This window comes from Oreochromis aureus, linkage group 7 (genome assembly GCF_013358895.1).
Source record: "Oreochromis aureus strain Israel breed Guangdong linkage group 7, ZZ_aureus, whole genome shotgun sequence".
NCBI lineage: Eukaryota > Metazoa > Chordata > Actinopteri > Cichliformes > Cichlidae > Oreochromis > Oreochromis aureus.
This window is the reverse complement of record NC_052948.1, coordinates 27053420-27076973: the sequence shown is the minus strand read 5'-3', so window position 1 is coordinate 27076973 and position 23554 is coordinate 27053420. Positions and strand designations below refer to the sequence as shown.

At 39.4% G+C, this 23554-nt stretch overlaps 1 protein-coding gene across 3 annotated transcripts; it reads left to right on the top strand.

The window, feature by feature from the left end:
• The first annotated feature begins 3230 nt into the window (after positions 1-3230).
• Positions 3231-14796, top strand: c7h11orf49 (chromosome 7 C11orf49 homolog). Of its 3 annotated transcripts, XM_031742102.2 has the most exons (10): positions 3231-3485; positions 3562-3664; positions 5093-5223; positions 6488-6572; positions 6766-6851; positions 7232-7276; positions 7346-7439; positions 8059-8168; positions 8331-8394; positions 13827-14796. In XM_031742102.2, exons 1-10 carry the CDS (start codon positions 3443-3445, stop codon positions 13993-13995), a joined length of 930 nt encoding a protein of 309 aa, XP_031597962.1. In that variant the 5' UTR covers positions 3231-3442; the 3' UTR covers positions 13996-14796. The 3 variants fall into 3 exon arrangements, with proteins under 3 accessions (XP_031597962.1, XP_031597969.1, XP_031597946.1); XM_031742086.2 differs by having other exon boundaries at positions 3233-3485; positions 7232-7439; XM_031742109.2 differs by lacking the exon at positions 13827-14796 and having other exon boundaries at positions 7232-7439; positions 8331-8398.
• The last annotated feature ends 8758 nt before the right edge of the window (positions 14797-23554 follow it).

Genomic DNA, 23554 nt, shown 5'->3' with positions numbered 1-23554 from the left:
TTACCCACAGACTCATTTTCATAAACCCTGGCAGGTTAATGGCATATTAAATAAATCAACAAACCAAACATTTTGAAGCGTGTGAACATAAGTAAAATACAGAAACACTTGTGACATAAACACATGTTCTTATACCATTATTAAAGATCAAACACTATGATCACTTACAAAAAATCCCCCAAAACATTAGAATCAAGGACTTTCAAGGGCATTATGTCATGACAACATGTTTGATTATCCAATAATCACTATTTCACAAATTTAGAAAAAGAAATAAAGAATGTTATATATTCTTTGTTTCTGAGGGTATTGTATTCCAGGTATGAGTGGCTTGATAAGACAAAACTGACTGCCCCAAAATCAATATGGGCTGAAAAGTGCTCTAATATTGTTGTTGGCTGTACGAAGTGACCAAATCCCAGCCTCTCTAATTTGAGTTGAATTTTAGTATCTTAAAGAATGTTTATGAAATATTTAAGTATAGAGAGTTTGTCTTTTTCCTTGGATAGTACAGCCACGGATAACGGACAACACACATAGGAGACATTTGACTTATAATTCTGTGTTGTTTCTGAATCGAAATAACTAAAGATGATCTACTTTAAACATTTATATAACCAAGCACTAAGGCGTCGAATGAAATGCCAAAGAAATAAATTCTAGTAATATCCCAGCTGCACATGAGACCTATCAAACCAAAGGTGCAGGCAAATAGCACTACACTGAAAACTGTCACACCCAGTTTTAGAAAAATCGCAATCAATTTACTTGTGGGCACGCACTGCAAACAGCCTAGCTGGGAATCAACGCTATGTATGACCTGCAACCTGGGTTCTTTAAGGGAAGTGGCACAAACAAATAAACGAAAAAAAAACAAGAAAGAGATTAGTCTGCCCTTACAAGACTCATTCTCAATCATTCATAACGGCCTTTACTGCTGGACAGACTAACCAAAACAAAATGACCAATCAATCAAAAGAACAAAAAAGGACAGCAGAGGCAGCTTTATCTGTTGAGTTCAGGGATTTATTATGAACTTGTAAACTTGTAAGTGTTGGTATGAACTTGGTACTGCTTCCTTTTAGCATAATAAATATGGGTAAGTCAGCATGAAAGTACTGAGGAAGACTAGTTTAGTGTGATTTAAAGTGTGATGTACTGATGTCCCTGCGAAAAGTGCTGTGGTTCAGAGTGAGGGCTCAGAGATGAACTAAGTCCTCTTTTACTGCCAACAGTGGGATAAACTGAGTGAGAAGATACTGCTGGTATAGCTGTTGTGGTCCTGAGAATCTGTGGTGGATGTGACTTCATAAGCCTTTGCAGAAAGGATGGCACTGAGACACTGGACTTGCTCATACTCTGGGTTCCCTCTTTATTCTGGTACAAAGATAACAGATCACAGTCGTCATCAACAGTGTGTTATGCAGCTGCAACATTCAGGTCTGTTAAAAAGGATTAGAACTGTTATAACAGTGTATTACTGATCAGTGTACGCTGGGTAGCTAGTTAACTAGTGCCGTTAGCTAAAATGATCATTCACTCAGGTTTTTGCTGCTGCTCCTAATGAGGAATGGGGGACTGCTGTGTCTGTGATAATTTCCTAATTTCCTAATCAACCACAGTGCTAATGTACTAAACAAAGTTTTGAAGGAAACCAGGCTCAGTGCTTTGTAGTTGCGAATCCAACATGGTGAAAAGAAGTGTTGCAAAATTGCAGAATAATGATCTGACTTGAGAGGGCACAGTCGAGTGCTTGTATTCACTGATTTAAGAGGTTGTAATCACGGAGATGTGGTTGTAAGCAGTACAAAAATTAATTAATCAATTACTTTAAGTAAAATTTAAATGAGAAGTTTGCAGCTCACAGTGTATTTGCTGATGACACCACCTACATAGGACTGATTGGGTGATTACATAGAGTGATTCAGCCTACAGAGAGGTGGTTCAGCATCTGAAATGATGGTGTGACAACAACAACCTACATCTGAACACAGCCAAGACTAAGGAGATGGTAATTGACTTCAGGAGAACAAGGCGATCTGAGCACTCCGCCCTCTACATTGATGCAGCTTCAAGTTCCTCAGGGTCCACATCTCGGTAAAAACCTTACCTGGTCTAAAAACATTTCCCAGCAGGTAGGAAAAGCACAACAAAGGCTGTACTTTCTCAGGAAGCTGTAGCAGATGCAATTACTCCAAAGACTTCTAATTTACTTCTACCGCTCCACCACCGAGAGTCTTCTGACCTATTGCTGCACACTCTGGTTCAACTGCTGTACTGTGGAGGACAAGAGGAAACTGCAGCAGGTGGTGAGGGCGGCAGAGCAGGCAATTGGCACTTCGCTAACCCCCCTCAGAGACATTTATACCAGCAGACTTCAGTGGAAAGCCAGTATCATCATCAAGGACCCCTTGCACCCTGGACACTCACTTTTTTTTCTCCTTCCTTCCTGTAAACGCTACAGGTCGATCAGGTCAAAGACAAACAGACTCAATGTCAAGATCAAGGCTGTCAAACATGCCCTACCCTCACCCTGATTGAAGGTTAACTGTGCTGTTAAAATCCATGGACATTTACACTGTATTTATGAACCATATTTATTATACTATAATGCAACCAACATTCCTACCTCTATTTATATAACTGTATTTATTATAGTAGCAACCAGCATTCCTATCCCTTACTTAATGCGCAATACCACTGACCACATTGCACCTTATACTGCTCTGATCACTCACTTATTCATTTTATCTATCTATCTATCTATCTATCTATCTATCTATCTATCTATCTATCTATCTATCTATCTATCTATCTATCTATCTATCGATCTGTCTATCTATCGATCTGTCTTTCTATCTATCTATCCACACACACACACACACACACACACACACACACACAGCACATATATATATGTATATATATATATATGTATGTATGCGTATATATATATATATGTAGGGAGAGAGAGAGAGAGAGAGAGAGAGAGAGAAAATGAATAAGTGAGTGATCAGAGCAGTATAAGGTGCAATGTGGTCAGTGGTATTGCGCATTGTAACAGTGACAATAAAGATCTATTCTGTTCTATTCTATTTGTGAGAATATCAATCTACACATTTGTGAATATTTTTCTGTAACTGTAAATTCAAAATACAAGTTCCAATTTTTCTCAGTTTTTATTCTGATAGCTCTGTAAAACATTTGCTTTCAAAGGGGAATCTTTGTAAGTAGTATTGTTCGAGGGGCTCTGATTAATGTAACTCACAACATCCGGCGGTTTCCATGGAAGTCCACCAGCTCACCATGTTAGGACAGCTAGCTAACAAAATTCCGAGTAATAAGAACACAGTGTACGTACAGTAAATAGCTGCACTGTTCACCGATTATAGCTGCGTATTTATTAAGTCTCGTTTCAGTGGGTTTCTCTGGGAAGAGCAGAATGAACCGTTTGAACCCCACGGTTCCCGCTGACCAGTATCTCGGTAGGTCGTGTGTTGTTAGCTGTGTCAGTTAGCGCCTAGGCTAACTTTATAATCTCTGTGTGTGTCTGTGTTCCAGCGGACAGCAATGTGCTGTTCTACCTGAATGATGCTGTGATCCAGCTGCTAGAACACAAAGAGGAATACAACCAGTTCGGAGTGATTCGCTACTTCGCTGAATAGTAGGTTCCACACAGTTGTTGAAACAGTGAGACTGCAGCTCCGGTGCTTCAGGTTAACAGGTTCTTACGTTAACTAGTTAGATTTGTTTACTTATTCCACTCACCGTGTTCTTGTTGTTACTTCGTCATGTTCAAGGAATGGTGTGTCATACGGTTTAAAAGGATTATCATCTCCAACTCGCGCAAATGCATAAGCTATACGTATCAATACTATCTTCATTTCATTGTTGTCTGAAGATCATATTGATACTTACGTGCATTTGCACGAGCTGGAGATGGAGGCCCCCCTCAGGTCTTTAATCTTGCATTCCACAGTGACACACAGACAGGAAAAGTCTGTGAAAATGATGAATCTGTAGATTGAACATCTGGAACACGGAGAGTGGAATAAGTAACTTATCTGATTACTTGATTAATGGATGGAATAATCGATACATTATTCAATTACCGAAATCATCGATAGCTGCAGCCCTAATGTAGAGTATCATATTAATCATATTCATCATATGTGTGGCTGTTGTGTGAGCATCACGTATCTCTGAAAAATCTAATCTCTAAAAAAGAAATTGTTGTTTAAGAGCTCAGTTTCACAGTCCTTCATCATGATTTTTTAAAGTGTATTAAAATACATTAATAATAAAAACAGTTGAATTGAAAAGCTTGTGCATACATCTATTGGGGAATTAAACATATTAATGAAAAAAATCTACATTCGGGAAATCTTATAGATGTTAATCTGAAAACGCTGCTGAGTCTATGCCTGGTTAACTCGCCTGTTTTATTAGAGCAGACATGGTCTGAGCTACTATCCCATCTTGATTATTGTCACAGTACTAAAGAAGTTAATAAAAACTTTTTCTCACACCATATTCTCTACATTACACATGTTGGCCAAGGTGGTTACCAAGAAGAAACTCATCCGTTATGTTGAATCTGACTGAAGCTAATTTACAGGGTAATGGTGCCTGTGTTTCCATACAAAGCACAGTTTATTACTGGTGTCAGAGCAGTGAAAGCTGAGCCAACGGCAGCTTGTTTCTCACACTGGTCTCCCATCAGTTTACCGTTAAAGACTAGCAATTTATCCACAGTGCACATGCACAAAACAACCAGAAAAAAAAGCTGCTGGCCAGGAGATGGACACGCCCTCAAACCAGAGAGAGCTGCAGCAATTCTAACTCCCTGTGGTCACAAGGTGGCAGTAATGTAAAGGATGGATGCACATGTTAATAGACAGGCGGGGAGCTTTGATAAGGCAAGCGCAGCTTCCCTTCCTTGTCCCGAGAGAAAGTTATTTATATAGACATATCAGAGTCAGAGAGACTTTATTAATCACAGAGAGAAATCGAGTAAGTGTGTGTGTGTGTGTGTGTGTGTGTGTGTGTGTGTGAAATATATAATATATCTGGGTTTGTAATGTCTCTGTAGTTTCAGCAGTGTAAAGAACAGCAACCACGTCCTCTTCAGAGAGTTTAACTACATCCAGGCCACTCCACATAACAGAGCATCCTTCATTCGAGTATTCTGGAAATGCTACAGACAGATTGGCAAAAGTGGAGGTGAGGACACAATAACGTCTCTGGAGTGTGAAATGAAGCTGGAGTAGCCCCAGGGAGAGCCCATGTAGTCATAGTAAAGAACATGGAAACTACAGACAGAAATATCCCAGCCTGGATTCACTCTCAGGATGTTATTGCTACTGTGCTACTGCTGATGACAGACCTATCCATCTGTCACTCTCCTGAGATACTAAGACCTCACCACTTGGGACAGCAACTTTTTCTTAACCCAGAATGTGCACTCTGGGTTAAGATTGAGAACTCTGGCCTCACAGTTTGTGGTCCTAATTCTCATTCAAGACACTTAACACTTAGCTTCGAACCAAACTCTGGAATCCTCCGAGCTGGAGGGTATCTCTTAATGGTAAATGGACTGATTCTTATATAGCGCCCTTGTACTCTGTCTCAGTCAAAGTGCTTTACACAACTTGTTTCATTCATCCATTCACACAAGCACTTTTTCTCTATGCTGGTTCTAAGTGCTTTTTGTCTAACATTCACATGCACTCCCACCAGAGAATAATATGGGACTAACATCTTGTACAACGATATTTGGCATGCAGACTAGGGCAGACTGGGATCGAACCACCAACTTGCGGTTATTAGGTGACCTGCTCTACCACCTGAGCCATAATGAAGACAACTGAGTGAGCATCACTTGTAAAAAGCGGACATGAGATTCTGAGACTACCAACCCTGACACACTACAACCTTTGGTTGGACCTGTTGACCTTAAAACTCTGTCCATAAAAATCATGGACAAAATCAGTCAAAGCAGCCTTGGGAGATTCTATCACCCACTAGAAATAAGTGTGAATACAGTTGTACAGGGACCAAATAGCCCTGTACTCTTGAAACATCCCAGCAGGACACACTGACTACATCTAAAGTTTATTATGGGATACTTAGGAAGCTGGCAAATGTAGATATAGACATTAAATAGACACCGGAGGAGTTAAATCTGTGTGATGCTGTATGTTTCTTCTTGATGTGGTTGCAGTGACTTAAAACAACATGCTTTTTCAAAATCAGTGAATTTACAAATCCTTGCAGATCAAAGAGACAAAGTTTTTGATGTGACTGTATTTGTAATTAATAAAAAAATAAAACTATGTTCATGTTATAAGTGTTACATTATTGTTTTAGTTGTCACTGACAGTTTTATGTGTTACAGTTTTGTGCTGTCATGAGTTTTCTGTTTAAAACTGATGGTTAGTCATTGTGTAATTTGTAGCCAACATATGTTTTGTGTCTTGTGTTCCAGACTTGCTCTCCATGCTGGAATACAGGTCCCTGCTGCAGTTACTGTGTCCAGATTTTCCGGTGGTGTTGGTTCAGAGTGCCGCCAGGTCAGCAGTAAGAGTAACTTCCCAAGGTTTCATCTTGATTATGTCACATCAAGATGAAACCTGAGTGCTTTGCAGAGTATATAATCCTCTGTAATTCATTTGAGCACATTTTCAATGTAGCACATTTTGAACACAACAGATCTTAACAGGCTGAAAATTTCTGGGTAATGATTGCTGTTTTCTCCTCCTCTAGAATTGCTGTGATGGACGACACCATCGATTGTCTGATGTCTTTCTCTGATTTTCTTTATGCTTTCCAGCTGCAGTTTTACTACCAAGGTATTAAACCAAGTGATGAAAAGAATAATTAAAGAGAGCAAATTAATTAACTTAGGGAGGGAAAGGATTAATAAACCAAAGGAACAGAATAAAAACCCAAAGCATTATATAGAGAAAATAAGGGAAAATGGTAATAATTCATGTGCACTGATTATTAAATGAAGAGAACCTAGTTAATGAAATAGGAAATCTAGGAAACAGACTGAAAACATTAAAAAAGGGAGGGGATTAATGTTAATCCAGGGAACCGAATGGTAATATGGGTTAATAAAATAAAGGGACTCATTAAATTAATAAAATGTATGTAAAGATTAATAGTGTGATTTGTTTTTGTAGAAGTTAAAGGAAACGTCCATTAAATTCATCCATTGTGTTTGTAGAGTTCCTGGACTGTGTGCTGGTAATCTACCAAGATCTGCTGGCAGGTAAGAGTCCCAACACTGTCATCGTCCCCACATCCACCTCCATCGAGCAGATCCCATCTGTGTCCACAGAGGAGAACAACAAAGAGGAGCGGCCACAAGATGGGGTGGAGCCTTCCACTTTGGTTGAGTGTATAGACGCCCTGTGCGACAGGTCCAAACATAGGTAAACACTCCAGTTCTCACCCACCAATATATTCTTTTAGTTTCATGTAGACATCTTGTGAATGCGATAACTCTCGAAGGTGATGTAGCTGATGTAATATTTTCAAATTCCTACCATTAGACTTTGGGTTTAAGGTCAAGGTCAGAATTCACTTAAAATCTTGTGAATGCGATTACTTAAGGAAGTAACTTAGGATTTTCACATTGCATCTAGTGCGTCTAGGCCAGTATTTAGGTGCTTCATTTTTTAAATTTTAATTGTAATCTGTAAATAAAAAAAAAAAATATAAACTAATAAATAATGACCAAAAGGCAATAATAATGATGAATTTTTAAAAAAAGTATTCATTTTAAAGACACGTGTTTAAATTTCCTAAGACAGTAAGGCTGTATTTTGTCCGTACCCCTGGTGAGATACACTAAATTTGTTTGTGAAGTACGAAAAATTACATTGGAAAAATGTTAATAAATCACTGATTTGTGCCTGAAGCGTTTTTGTGCGTATACACTATATGTTTGCAAAAATATTCCCACCTCACCACACAACAATTTCAGTGCCAGTTGTAGTACTGATTTGTCATTATTTGTGTGTGTGTGTGTGTGTGTGTGTGCGCGCGCAGTCATCCCCCCAGGTCATGTATGAGGGAAATCTTGAAGCAGACTGACAGAATTTCTTACTACAGCTTCCTTATGAGTCTGGCTAAACAAGAGGCCATCAACCAAACTATTGGTGGGTTCAACCACCACTGTGTGTCAATGAGACACTGGGTCTTATTGACACACAGTGCATAAGCATTACATCAGTCAAAAAATGTGCATTTTGGTTTGTATTACATTAGTGTTGCTTTCAAATGTTTGAATGTTGAACCTTTTCGTTTCCCTGATTCTGCAGGAGTGTTACCCAGTAAGGCAGAGCTGCTCATTGACCCAGAGATGGACCAGGAACTGGACAAACTGTGAGACTGCACATCTATGCACATAATATGCAATAAATACACATAATAAACATATCAACAACAGGAACATTACCCCATATATTAGGTAGCTGTAACCAGGTGTTAATGTGTTATATGACAAGTGAGGGATTCCTCAGATCTGGTGTAGGCTTACAACAGAAAAAAAATGATTTGTACTATTTTGACCTGACCTGTTTTACTCTTATTAAGGATTAAGCTAACTGAATTCTACATTTTATAAGCAGATGCTTCAAGAGTTTTCAGAGCTGCTTTTCAACCCCTAGACAGTATAAAGTTAGTATAGATTGTAGTAAGGTAGACTGGATTGATAGCAAAGAGCATCGAAGTAATCTGAAATTAAACCCCCCCCAGTGGCACAAGACTATAAAACAAGAAAAATGAACTCTCTTGAATAATATAATTTATAATTTTTTATACATTAATGTCATTAATGGCTAATTCAATTCAATTCAATTCATTTTTATTTATATAGCGTCAAATCACAACAAAAGTCGCCTCAAGGCGCTTTATATTGTACAGTAGATAGCACAATAATAAATACAGAGAAAAACCCAACAATCATATGACCCCTATGAGCAAGCACTTTGGCGACAGTGGGAAGGAAAAACTCCTTTTAACAGGAAGAAACCTCCGGCAGAACCAGGCTCAGGGAGGGCGGCCATCTGCTGCGACCGGTTGGGGTGAAAGAAGGAAAACAGGATGAAAGACATGCTGTGGAAGAGAGACAGAGATTAATAACAGATATGATTCGATGCAGAGAGGTCTATTAACACATAGTGAGTGAGAAAGGTGACTGGAAGGAAAAACTCAATGCATCATGGGAATCCCCAGCAGCCTCGTCTATTGCAGCATAACTAAGGGAGGATTCAGGGTCACCTGGTCCAGCCCTAACTATATGCTTTAGCAAAAAGGAAAGTTTTAAGCCTAATCTTGAAAGTAGAGATAGTGTCTGTCTCCCGAATCCAAACTGGAAGTTGGTTCCACAGAAGAGGGGCCTGAAAACTGAAGGCTCTGCCTCCCATTCTACTTTTAAATACTCTAGGAACAACAAGTAGGCCTGCAGTGCAAGAGCGAAGTGCTCTAATAGGGTGATATGGTACTACAAGGTCATTAAGATAAGATGGGGCCTGATTATTTAAGACCTTGTATGTGAGGAGCAGGATTTTGAATTCAATTCTGGATTTAACAGGAAGCCAATGAAGGGAAGCCAAAACAGGAGAAATATGCTCTCTCTTTCTAGTCCCTGTCAGTACCCTTGCTGCAGCATTTTGGATTAGCTGAAGGCTTTTCAGCGAGTTTTTAGGACATCCTGATAATAAAGAATTACAGTAGTCCAGCCTGGAAGTAATAAATGCATGAACTAGTTTTTCAGCATCACTCTGAGACAGGATATTTCTAATTTTAGAGATGTTATGCGCAAATGGAAGAAAGCAGTCTTACATATTTGTTTAATATGTGCGTTGAAGGACATGTCCTGGTCAAAAATGACTCCAAGGTTCCTCACAGCATTACTGGAGGCCAAGGTAATGCCATCCAGAGTAAGGATCTGGTTAGATACCATATTTCTAAGATTTTCAGGGTCGAGTACAATAACCTCAGTTTTATCTGAATTAAGAAGCAGAAAGTTAGCGGCCATCCAGGTCTTTATGTCTTTAAGACATTCCTGCAGTTTAACTAATTGGTGTGTGTTACCTGGCTTCATGGATAGATAGAGCTGCGTGTCATCTGCATAGCAGTGAAAATTTATGCTGTGTTTTCTAATGATGCTGCCTAAGGGAAGCATGTATAATGTAAATAGAATTGGTCCTAGCACTGAACCCTGTGGAACTCCATAATTGACCTTAGTGTGTGAAGAGGACTCTCCATTTACATGTACAAATTGGAGTCTATTAGATAGATATGATACAAACCACTGCAGCGCAGTACCTGTAATACCTACAGCATGTTCTAATCGCTCTAATAGGATATTATGGTCAACAGTATCGAACGCTGCACTGAGGTCTAGCAGGACAAGCACAGAGATGAGTCCACTGTCAGAGGCCATAAGAAGATCATTTGTAACCTTCACTAAAGCTGTTTCTGTGCTGTGATGAGCTCTGAAACCTGACTGAAACTCTTCAAATAAATCATTCCTCTGCAGATGATCTGTTAGCTGTTTGACAACTACTCTTTCAAGGATTTTTGATATGAAAGGAAGGTTGGAGATTGGCCTATAATTAGCTAAGACAGCTGGGTCTAGAGATGGCTTTTTAAGTAAAGGTTTAACTACAGCCACCTTGAAGGCCGATTATTAGAGATAGGTTGATCATATTTAAGATCGAAGAATTAATTAATGGCAGGACTTCTTTGAGCAGTTTTGTAGGAATGGGGTCTAAAAGACACGTTGATGGTTTGGAGGAATTAATTATTGAAGTTAACTCAGAAAGATCAATTGGAGAAAAAGAGTCTAACTTAACATTGATGGTACTAAAAGTAGCTGTAGACGATATTACATCTGTGAGATGATTATTGGTAATTTTTTCTCTAATGATAAAAATTTTATTTGTGAAGAAGTTCATGAAGTCATTACTAGTTAACGTTAAAGGGATTGTTGGCTCAGTAGAGCTCTGACTTTTTGTCAGCCTGGCTACAGTGCTGAAGAGAAACCTGGGGTTGTTCTTATTTTCTTCAATCAGTGACGAATAGTAAGATGTTCTGGCTTTGCGGAGGGCTTTCTTATAAAGCAGCAAACTATTTCTCCAGGCTAAATGATGATCCTCTAAATTTGTGACACGCCATTTCCTCTCCAGCTTACGAGTTATCTGCTTTAGGCTACGTGTTTGAGAATTATACCACGGAGTCAGGTACTTTGGATTTGAGGCCTTAGTTTTCACAGGAGCTACAGTATCCAGAGTCGTACGTAGTGAGGAGGTAAAATTATTAACAAGATAATCGACCTCTGTTGGAGTAGCGTTCAGATAGCTGCTCTGCTCTATGTTGGTACAGGGCATTGAAGATGATAACAGTGGGTGGATTATATTCTTAAACTTAGTTACAGCACTTTCGAAATACATCTACTTTGATAAAGTCTACTCTCCACTGCTGTGTAATCAATTATTGTAAATGTAAATGTTATCAGGAAATGATCAGACAGCAGAGGGTTTTCAGGAAACACTGTTAAATGTTCAGTTTCTATGCCATACGTTAAAACAAGATCTAGAGTGTGATTAAAGTGGTGGGTGGGTTCTTTTACATTTTGAGAGAAGCCAATTGAGTCTAATAACAGATTAATTGCCATGTTGAGGCTGTCATTTTTAGCATCTACATGGATGTTAAAATCACCCACAATAATTATTTTATCTGAGCTGAGCACTAAATCAGATAAAAGTCTGAGAAATCAGAGAGAAACTCTGTGTAAGGCCCAGGTGGACGATAGATGATAACAAGTAAGACTGGTTTCTGAGTTTTACAGCTGGGGTGGACGAGGCTAAGCATCAGGCTTTCAAATGAATTAAAAGTCTGTCTTGGTCTTTCGTTAATTAATAGGCTGATGTGAAAAATTGCTGCCACACGCCCCCTCGGCCTGTGCTTCGAGATTTCTGGTAGTTAGAATGACTCGGGGTGTTGATTCATTTAAACTAACATACTCATCCTGCTGCAACCAGGTTTCTGTAAGGCAGAGTAAATCGATTTGTTGATCAATTATTAAGTCATGTACTAACAGAGACTTGGAGGAGAGAGACCTAATATTTAATAATCCACATTTCACTGTTTTACTCTTTGGTTCAGATGTGGATACTGTATTGTTCTTTCTTTGTGATTTTTATGTTTAAGTTGTTTATTGCTGGTTTTTGGTTTGTTTTTGTCTTTTTGGGAGCTGACACAGTCTCAATGGAGATGGGTTTTGGGGGGTAGCAGGAGGAGAGAAGCTGCAGAGAGGCGTGTAAGACTGCAACTCTGCTTCCTGGTCCCAACTCTGGATAGTCATATTTTGGGGGTTTAATAAATTTGTCCATATTTCTAGAAATGAGAGCTGCTCCATCCAAAGTGGGATGGATGCCGTCTCTCCTAACAAGACCAGGTTTCCTCCAGAAGGTTTGCCAATTATCTATGAAGCCCACATCGTTTCTGGGACACCACTCAGACAGCCAGCAATTTAAGGAGAACATGCGGCTAAACATGTCACTCCTGGTCTGATTGGGGAGGGACCAGAGAAAACTACAGAGTCCGACATTGTTTTGGCAAAGTTACACACCGATTCAATATTGATTTTAGTGACCTCCGATTGGCGTAACCGGGTGTCATTACTGCCGACGTGAATTATGATCTTACTGTATTTACGTTTACCCTTAGCCAGCAGTTTTAAATTTCCTTCAATGTCGCCTGCTCTGGCCCCTGGAAGACAACTGACTATGGTTGCCGGTGTCTCTAGCTTCACATGTCTGAGAACAGAATCACCAATTACCAGAGTTTGACCCCGGCGGGTGTGTCGCCGAGTGGGGAAAAACAGTTGAGACACATGAACAGGTTGGTGGTGTACCTGGGGCTTCAGTTTAAGACTATGCTTCCTCCTCACCGTCACCCAGCCGCCCTCTTTCCCCAGCTGCTTGGGGTCTGCCGGGAACAGCTAGCGGGGCCTATGCTATCTTCGGCTGCACCAGCTACAGGGGCCTGGCTAGCTACGGGTGAATGAAGGGTGCGAAGCCGAGTCTCCAATTCAGTAATCCTGGCCTCCAGAGCTGCAAATATACTACATTTGTTACAGGTATCATTACTGCTAAAGGAGGCCGAGGAGTAACTAAACATCTGACACAATGAGCAGGAAAGTGCAGGAGGGACAGGTGAAGTAGCCATGGTGCTAACGAGTCGGCTACGAGCTAAGCTAAGCTAGCGAAACAGTAAAGAGACAGTGAATACTTTGGCTATAAATTAGGTAGTGAGTACACAGAAAGGGTGATTCAGATGAAGCACGTTAAGATTATACTATGAAAAAGGGATGTATCAAAAGATTTAAATTAAATTGCTAAGCAGAAAAGCTACTCAGAAACACCACTGTGTTTGAGCAGGAACAGGAAGTGATACTCTACCACAAAGCGAGCGAACACCAAGTGACACCAAGTGACAGCGCCACCAAGAGAGTTGTCCTTACTTATCAATTTTTGAAAAATCACAGCAGTGATGTTCTCTTGCTGGTTTATCTTTTATATGTAAATTTGTGGGTTTCAAAGGTCAAAATCTAATTAATGTCCAAGCTGCTGATTCTGATATTGTCAGACTTCTGTTCACTGGCATGAAAACAGTTGCTCTGCTGCTACTCTCTTGTTCAAACGTAGTAGAGCTCCAGTGCAATTTCTACATATTTTAACTTTGCTTTTTTTCCATTTTGCTCTTTTCTTTTTTTAATTGTAATCTTTTGTTCTCTTGCTGTCCAGGATTGCTCAAATTGTAGTGAGTCCTAGCAGTAACAGTAGCAGTAGTGCTGTGGGGGGGCTAAAGGAAGTGCAGAAGAAGGCATCACCCAGGAGGAACATCCACCACAGGAGGAGGATGGAGGTGGAGAGTGACGGCTCCACTGAAGAGACAGATTCATCTGAAAACTGATCTCTGACAACTTAGTGACCTGTTGCCTGCTGTCTTAAAGGAACGCCTGTTTAAAATCAACAGTGTGTCAGGACTGAACAAGAAGACATCCTTCTAACTTTTATGATTGTAAATAATGCAAATAATATTAAAGAAAGCAGGATATGTCTAACATGCATTAGAAAACATACAGAATTAAGCTCTCACCAATACCTACTGTACTATAATTTATTGATGAATCTGTTTGTGCCACAAACTGTGATTAGCAGAATGCAAAAAACAAGGAACCAGATGAGTTCCAAACATCAATACACACACATCTGCATCCAAAAATAGTAAATATACAGTACGAACCTGTCTTGTAGCATGCTTTTTAGTCAATAAGACTAGAAAAGCAGAAAGTATTATATAAATACCGTTCCATTTCCGTATATGTAACCATGTCTGTATGAGGCTGTTTATCACAAGAGCAATGTGGAAAAAAATACATCTACAAACTTACTGTAAACACAAAAATGTATACAGAATAAAATTCAGTGACCTTGTTAAGCAACAAGGCCTTGCAACTCTGAAAGATACAAAACAACATACTTTTACTTTTCTTGTTCCTCTTTCCCGTCACCCACCCAGCTGTCGAGGCAGATGACTCCCACTTCTTGAACCTGGTTTTGCTGGACGTCTCTTACTCCAAGTACTGTTCATACAGGGCATCTGATTGTTGGGGTTCTCTCTAATTCTGTAGGTTGTTTACCTTAGTATATGAAGCACCTTGACTTTGCTGTGAACTTGCAGTGTATAAATAAAATTGAATGGGAAAGTGTATATTGTGATATTTGCTATGTTGATTGGAACAGCCAGCGATCAAACCACCAACCTCCTGAGCTACAGCCACCCCTGAACCATGAATTGTCCTGGATTGGCAGATGGTAGAGTTTTTGTTGATAAAGAGGGAATTGGAAGAGTTTCAAGTTACCCTGGTGTACCTCTCATTACATCTGTGGAAAGGGTAAAAGTATTCCTGAAGTTCCAAGAAATACTGCTTTCTTGTTGCGACATTCCAGCATGAACGAAAGATCATTGTGTTTTTGGCCAAGGCGTGCCCGGTCTCTCTTTAATCTTACTCCCCTCAAAGATCAGAAATAAAATCAGCATTAGCTCAGAGTAGGTTAATTAGATAAATACAATTAAAGTGATTTGATTGTTTTGCTTTTATTATTTGAATTTGGTTTTGCTTTATTCCTAAATTTCTTTAAAAAGACATCCTGTATTCAAAAAGTCTATATGTCTATATGTTCCCTATATGTTCCCTGCTCTCCAGACCACTTAATTAAACCTAGTCATAATTTTCTGGTCAACTATAAATCCATGACATTTCAGCATCATTGTTGTCACCTGGTCAACTATAAATAGATCATCAATCAATTATAACAGGTCAACTTTGAATCTGTGTTATTTCAATGTCATTACTTTTACACTGTCGGTTTCAACAGTATTTTAACACTGATTCAACATTTATTTAGCACTGAGATTTCAGTCTGGACTACAATGATGATTCAGATGAAAACTAAACATCATTCAATGTTATCTTTCTATCTGGGAAACCAGAAGAAAGTGTGTGTCATAACTGAATAATTCAACTGTATTCTTGCAACATACATATCAAAGGTATCAGAAGGTCTGAAAGTAGCACGCAAACTTTCTAGAAATTGAACACATTTTATATTTTATGAAAAAAACATGCTTGCTTTAAAATTAAGTTGTAAACATGATTTATTGACAAGAACCACCACCAGCATCATCTTGACTTTGTTTTACAACACTGATATTATGCAGTGTCACACCCAGGTTTTTGTCAAACCAGCAGCATACAATAATAACTTCTATACAAACATCTATACAGGATATATCTATTGAGTTATGTGCACTTGATCTCCATGGCGTCAGAATCACAGAAGTGGATTACATAGGGCACTTTCTGGTACAGCCTCTCACCATGATGCAGCTAAGATGACAGCCACAGTCGTACATATTTGACTTAACCAACAAACAAAGTTTGCTGTCTTATATACTTTGTGTAATGCAAATGTAATTCTTGAAACAAACATGTAAGCCAAGAATGGTGTGACACAGTGTGTTTGATGCAGGCCATCTTGTTTTGGTTGTCCTGAAAAATTCAGGTTTTATGCGAAGAGGAGCATATAGATCACCTGTCCTTTAGCCTGTCTTTACTGTGCTAGGACAGCAGCTGCTATGCTCCTATTAGTGAATCTCATGGACAAGTTGCAGAAGTGCCCATACAAGAAGACTGACAGCATGAGGAGTCCAAGATGAAGCACTGATTGTCTTTTTCTAATATTTGGGCAAAACACACCACCTATAACAGCAGACAGATGCCTATTTTCAGTCCCCAGAATTTTTGCTTTTAATGTCTGTTTTTGGTCGGGGATCGTCCATACAATTATATGCTTTCCTTAGTAAGAGCTCCACCCTCTCTGTCCCTCTTTTAAAGTCCTGTCCAGCCACAAGACTGCTTGTCTGTAACTGGCTGTTGCTTTTATTTCGATTCTGTGACAAAGAGGAAAGCCATCATCATTACACCAGAAAATAAAATAGAAAAAAAGGCACTGTTGCTCTGATATAGATTAAGCAACTGGCTTAATCTGCTCAAATCTTTTTATTCCATATACATTTAATAGAAGACCAAAGATTCAAATTCCTGATCTTATAACTGCAGTAAGTACATTTTTGCCACAACTGGGTAGCAGAACAGCTGTCTACATTTTATATGACCAGAGGCCTAAACTAGTAAGCAGGAGTCCAGCTTATCCAGGGAACTTCAGGGTTCACCCTCGGTGTTTTGCACTACAAAGGTGGTACATTTCTAACCGGGGTAAATCGCCACGTGCTTATGCTGTGAACCTAACCTGTAGGTTAAAATCCTGATTAGAGATCAAGAGGTATAAAATCACTGCCTACTGACCATTCAGTACTACAGAAAATAGCATTACCATGCCTGCAAGGTCACTCGGACCTCTGTGCATTAATAAGAGGACGATTTTTACTAGCATAAACTGTCTTTGTTTCCTTAATGAGCATCAGTAATAAAAAATAACTTTTAGATGAAAACTTATTCCTTGATTTTTTATGTCACCGTAACAAGGAATGTTATTGTTTTATTGGCATTGATATCTGATCCTAAAACAGGACACCTACACTGTACTTGCTGACCTCATATGAAATTTGTAAGTAGACTACCTTTGAATTCTGTTTTTATATTTAGTGTTTTCTCTCAAACCCTTAAACAGGGTCTACAGCTCGAAGAATCAAAACTGCGGGTCACATTGCCACAGGCATGTTCGTGTATTAGTTTGGTGATTTGGAAAAAATATTAAATATTGTTGTATGTACTTTTAATCTGCAACAAAATGTCTTTTACCTTGTTTTTTGTTCTGTGTGCAAAATCACAAGATTAACAATTAACGATGAACTACAGCTTAAAAACTTGCACTAAAAAACATAAACATTGTTTAGGGGTCAGAGAGTAAGGATTAGTGTTAAAACAGAATTTAAAAATAGGCTTAGTCTACATGCAAAAGTGATTTGAGGTCAGCAAGTATAGTGTAGGTGTACTGTTTTAGCATCCTATATTAATGCTCATAGAACACTAAAACACCTGTAAAACTGTTTTCTGTCAACAGAAAAAAATAATTCAAAGAATAATGTTGCATCTAACATTAAGACATCAGGTTCAACTGAAAAACCTTGCATTCTCCTACACCCCACAGAGATACGAGGGATCTTCCAGAAATGCTAATGCTATCTTCTGGAGAACTGATTGGTCAGTAGGCAGTGATTTCAAGTTATCATATATCATGATAACTGATTGGCAGCCTCGCCTCTGTCAGTGCGCCCCAGGGCAGCTGTGGCTACGACGTAGCTTGCCGTCACCAGTGTGTGAATGTGTGTGTGAATGGGTGGATGACTGAATGTGTAAAGCGCTTTGGGGTCCTTAGGGACTAAGTAAAGCGCTATACAAATACAGGCCATTTACCATTTTACCATTTATCATGGTGATTTACCCCAGTAAGAAAGTGAAACACCACCTAGAACAGAAAATGCTGGCGCCCGCCACTGCTACTGCCTCAGCCTCCTAGTAGAGCCCCCTTATTGTATAAGTTTGAATTTTCAGAAAAAATGACCTCTGACCTTAAGGTCTAGGTCACCGGGATTCAAATTTGTCCGAGAGTTTTAGAAGATGCACCTATCGTATCAATTTCAAAATCCTGGGTGAATTCCTTCTTGCATTATTGCATTCAGAAAAATTTTCAGAAAAGTTGACCTCTGACCTTCACCTTGAGGTCCAGGTCACTGAGATTCACACTTGTCCAAGATATTTAGTAGTTTGTGAAAATCCTCCATCACCCTTGTTCTTTAGTTGTCGTATTCACATGATTTTCAGAAAACTTTACTTCTGACTGAAGATTCACTGAGATTCTAACTCATCTGAGATTTTTAGTAGCTGCCCCTATGGCATGAATTTCAAAATCCTACGTCACCTTGTGCTCAAGTTATCACATTTATAAACTTGGGTGTCCACACCACCCAACCACCTAGCATGACCTGCACATGTGGCTTCCATTTGTGAAACCACATGCGCCACTTTCTACCTCCTTTTTGATAACTTAAAGCTCCAACTGTTAGCAAGGCTTGAGTATGTATGCTTTAAGCAATACAGAAAATGTCTCAGCTCAAAATAATGCGGTCCTTCCTATTAGTCTGCATCAAGTACATCAGTGCGCAATCAAAGAAAGCTGCATGAAGAGTTGAAGTTGAGCCACATTTGGAAGAAAAGGGAAAGCAGCAAAAAAGATGAATGAGACATCTTTACAAGAACTCCAAAGATCATCAACAGTAGACTGTCATGTCTGGGGTTCAGAAAATACACAGTTTATAGTTTTAGAAATGTTTTTTGTTTTTATTGTCCTTTAAAATACTGTCTTGAGGAATCTTTAAAATAAACTTGAATCACAGATTGTCAAAAGAATTTCGTTTGATCAAAAGAATGTAGTTACGTCACTGAGATGATCATCATTGCACATAATCATTTAAGCAGGTAGAATAGATCAGTTGAGTACAGCTATTTTTTAAAATCTTACTTTAAGTTGTGAATGACTACAGAGAAAATAAGAAAGAGTGGGGGAAAGTAGAAAGTGTTTAAAAGGGGCTTTATGAGGGGTCTAAAAAAATATCCTTGTAGTTTATAGTCTTTTGTTTTTACCACATTAGCTGGAAAATATAAAACTTGTAAAATAAAGCGTTATCATTTGAACTCAAGTGCCTGTATCACTCCGTTACATCAAATGTTAATAATAAGAAAGAGCATTCATGCACTAGTTTCTTGTTTTACTAACTATTCAGCTTGTTTGTAATATATCAAAATTAATGACTATGTTCCTGGAGCTCAAAGTGTGGTCTAAGTGTTCAGTGACATACAGTGGGGTAAATAATTATTTGATCCCCTGCTGAATGTGTACATTTTCTCACTTACAAAGAAATGAACAGTCTCTAATTTCTATGTTAGTTTCATTCTAATGAAGAGCAACAAAATGTCAACCAAAAATCCAAGAAAAAAACAAAAAAACAAAAATCCTAAATTGATTTGCATGTCCCTGAGTGAAAAAAAATATTTGATCCCCTACAACCCACTAAGAATTCTGGGTCCCACAGATTTCTGAGTGCCCACGTGGCACACAAACTACAATAGATCAATCAATCAGTTGACTGGAGATACTCCTGGTCTCAACTTGCTGTGTGTATACATTACTCCTGTCCACCAAAACAATTTCTTCAATTCCAGCCTCTCCACTAACAAGGGAAAGACCAAAGGGACAATACAGTAGACCTGCATAAGGCTTGAATATGCTACAAGACCAGCAAGAAGCTTGGTGAGAAGGTGACAACTATTTGTACAATTTTTTGGGAAATGGAAGAAATATAAAATGACTATCAATGGCCCTTGGTCTGGGGCTCCATGCAAAATCTTGCAAAAATTGTTCAAAGTCTCAAGGTTGGTGGATCAGCCCAAAAGGAACCACAGTCACTGGGACACCACTGGTAACACACTACACTGTAAATCTTCTACATCTGCAAAGTCCCCCTGCTTAAGAAGGCACGTGTACAGATCCATCGTAGGATTGTCAGCAAACATCTAAATGATTCAGAGAAGGATTGGGAGAAAATACTGAGGTGTTTAGTGACAGTTAAACCCACTGTGTTTGCTGGAAGAGAAATACAGAGTATGGCCCAAAGAATACCATACCTACAGTCAAGCAAGGAAATGGGAGCATTGTGCATTGGTGCTGTTTCTCTGTTAAGGGTACAGGATCACTTCATCACATTGAGTGGGCCAGTGGACAGGGCTGTACTGTAAGATCTTGGATGAGAACCTTCTTCCCTCAGTTAGAACACCGAAGATCGGTCGTACACGGGTCTTAAAGCATGAAAATGATCTAAATACCAACAAGTAAACAACAGAGTGGCTAAAAAAGGAGAACATTATGATCATGGAGTGGCCAGTCTCTAGACCTCTATCCTATAAATCTGATCTGTAGAGAGAATCAGAACTGAAGCTTGAAGTTGCCAACAGGCAGCCGAGAAAATTAAAGGATTTGGAGAATTTCTGTAAAGAAGAGTGGGGGCATAATCCCTGCTGAAATGTGTGAAAAAAATGGTGACCAACTACAAGAAACATCTTAGTGCTGCGATTGCCAATAAGGCGCCTGCCACTGCTACCGGGCTGTATGTCGCTAACGCATTGACGAACTAACCGCGCTAATGCGTAGACGCCGTGCAGCCCCACGCACGGGGCGACCTGCGCTAAGTTGCTAACGGAGATTTGCCGCGTTAATGCGGTTAAGATTTTCAGTCGTGTTTTGGTAAAAAACATAGTTATGCTTGTGGTGTGACAAAACCCCCCCCCAAAAACGTATGGATGTGCTTGGGAAAAGAGAATATTATTACATAAAATAATGCTGATCACACCTTGTGAGAAACTGTTTTAACAGCTGACTGTGCAGTTTGGGCCTGGTGAGGAAAAGCAGCACAAAAGTTTTACAGTCCTTATTTTCCCCTGAGTTATTGATTGTGTTACTAGTTAGCTAACATAAACTAATGTAATGTCTGTTGACTCCAACCAACCCGATGATGTAACGTTCTGTAACTGATACAAGATGGCGCTACACATATTCTAAAAACTTGAACTTTAAGCACTTCTTTCTTAAAACCAGCTACACATACAGAGTTACATCTGTGTCAGCTTTTGAGAGCAGGGCTACAGGCAGTGTAAATTAGCCTTTATACATGTAGTTTTCCATGTCCACAAGTCAATGGAATTTGTGGAATTTTCAACTGGAACACTGCCTCACCTCGTCAGCGCAGCCCCATTAACCCCAAGTTAACAGTCCAAGATGATGGCAGTGAACATCAAACGGTGGAACAACTGTAAAATCTTTCATCCGTACAGCCAGTGTTGCTGCAGTGGGGTTTTAAAGTGCAAAGAAGTATTGTCTGGTATTGGTAGCAATCAGTGTTGGGTAAGTTACTTTAAATTAGTAACTTAGTTACATTACTAGTTACTTCTCTAAAAAAGTAACTCAGTTACTTCAAGTTACTCGTTACTTTCAAAGTAACTAGTTACTAGGGAAAGTAACTTTACTTTTACTCAGAATTCTCTTGTTAATGTGTTGCTTCTGTAACTGCATACCCAGCAAGATTGCCAGTCTTCTAGCTTGCTTACTTGCCACAAGTGCACTGTGCCACCTACCAACAGAAAGGAAAAATAATGTGCACATTTCCACGAGAGAAATCACGCCTGGACCGTCGTTGACCGCCGCCATGATTCTAGCCTACTTTTTACATCCAACACAAAAACTGCAGTCGTGGTGCTTTTGATTATACTCCGAACTTGGAAATTCTGCCTTCTGAATAGGAAGATGTAGGTAACACCAGACTGCAGATGAGCTGCATACAGAGCTGGACTGGGACAAAAAAAAAAATCGTCCCGGGCATCTTGACTAGAGACCGCCCACCATTATAGGAAAAATCATAAAGCCTTTGAATGAAAATAAACACTGTTGTGACAGTGATGTACACTGTTCTGATGGTATATATGTATCAATCTATCAATTGTTTGTTGCAAGACTCAGATAATTATTTTTTTAAAAGCTAGATATTTTAAATGAGAATAAGAAAGTATTTCTTTGTGCCCCCCTTTCCTGTTAATGCCCTACCTGGCCCCTGGCAACACTTTGCTAGACCCGCCCCTGCACAGTTACCAGCTGTCAGCTACTTAGAAAAGGATCCTGGTGTTATTTGTCTCTCAGAAACAGTTCATAACTTCCCTTCAACTCATTCATGTCACCTAACAGGTAAACCTGTTTCTCCATCACCTGTTCAGCTCTGATGATTCAGTAAGGACATCTCCTGGTTTCATCTGCATGTTTCCTCTCACCAGATATACAAACCAATATCATGACCAGCAGCTTTACAGCTGTGGCTCCAAAAACATCAGCTGATACTAGAAATTAATATTAAATAAATTCTAACAACAGCTGATCAAGCTTAAACGTGCTGCTGTTGTTTAACGCGACATCCGCTGGTTTCCTCTTTCTGGCGTAAAGTGGGCGATAAACAAACAAGAGAAAAAGCCAATCAGCTGATCATTGATCAGTTTCGTGATTGAAGTAGAAACAGGAGAGGAGAGAATGAGAGAAGAAGAGGCAGCTGTGCAGCTTCAGCTTTGTGTCTTTTTCATTGTAGCTGAAGTCCGGGACAAACTGTGTTCCTTTTCACCTCAGTACGAAACGCGTAATATTTTCTCTGAATACGAGACGATTCTGTTTTTTACTGGACGGTTGGCAACTCTAATAATTAACCGTATGAACAAAATAAAGTTCAACATCAGTAACATAGCACCCACCCAGCTGTATAGAAACTCCGTCATGCTAGCTAGCACGCAGTACGAAAATGTCAGCATACCGAAAATAAACTCCACCTAAACTTGGTTTATATCTGACTCCGATAGACTGCAGGTCATAACTTCTTACCTGAAGTTCAGTTCACCTGACACGCGGACCGGCGGCCGCTTGGTCTCTCCTCTTGCCTCCCTTTCCTTCATCCACCTGCTGGCTTCCACCACTTGCTAATGTTATTGAATCTGTGGAAGCTCCGCGATATCCACCACACGAAGTAACGAGTAACGAGCCTATCTAAATCCCAGTAACGAGTAACGCGTTCCTGGTTTTGGCATAATAACTAGTTACCGTGCTCGTTACCACAATAATAACGTAGTTACTGTAACGCGTTACTTAATAACGCGTTAGTCCCAACACTGGTAGCAATACATAAATGGCTCAACCTTGCTAAGAAGAAAAAAAGTTTTCCTTGTGTTTCTGACTTTACTACAAGAATGCACTCAACTCTGGAGTAATGACACTCCAAATATCCAACATTTGAGGTAACTAGAAAACAGCTTGGAAATCCAATACATATTTCACTCAATGTCATCCAAATACATTTAGAA

Bases quoted from the DNA above. Each gene is read 5' to 3' on its own strand.
- c7h11orf49 (XM_031742086.2), top strand. From the start codon at position 3,443: ATGAACCGTTTGAACCCCACGGTTCCCGCTGACCAGTATCTCG. The intron at 3,665-5,092 runs GTAGGTTCCACA...ATGTCTCTGTAG, and splicing joins ATTCGCTACTTCGCTGAATA to TTTCAGCAGTGTAAAGAACA. The intron at 6,573-6,765 runs GTCAGCAGTAAG...CTCCTCCTCTAG, and splicing joins TTGGTTCAGAGTGCCGCCAG to AATTGCTGTGATGGACGACA.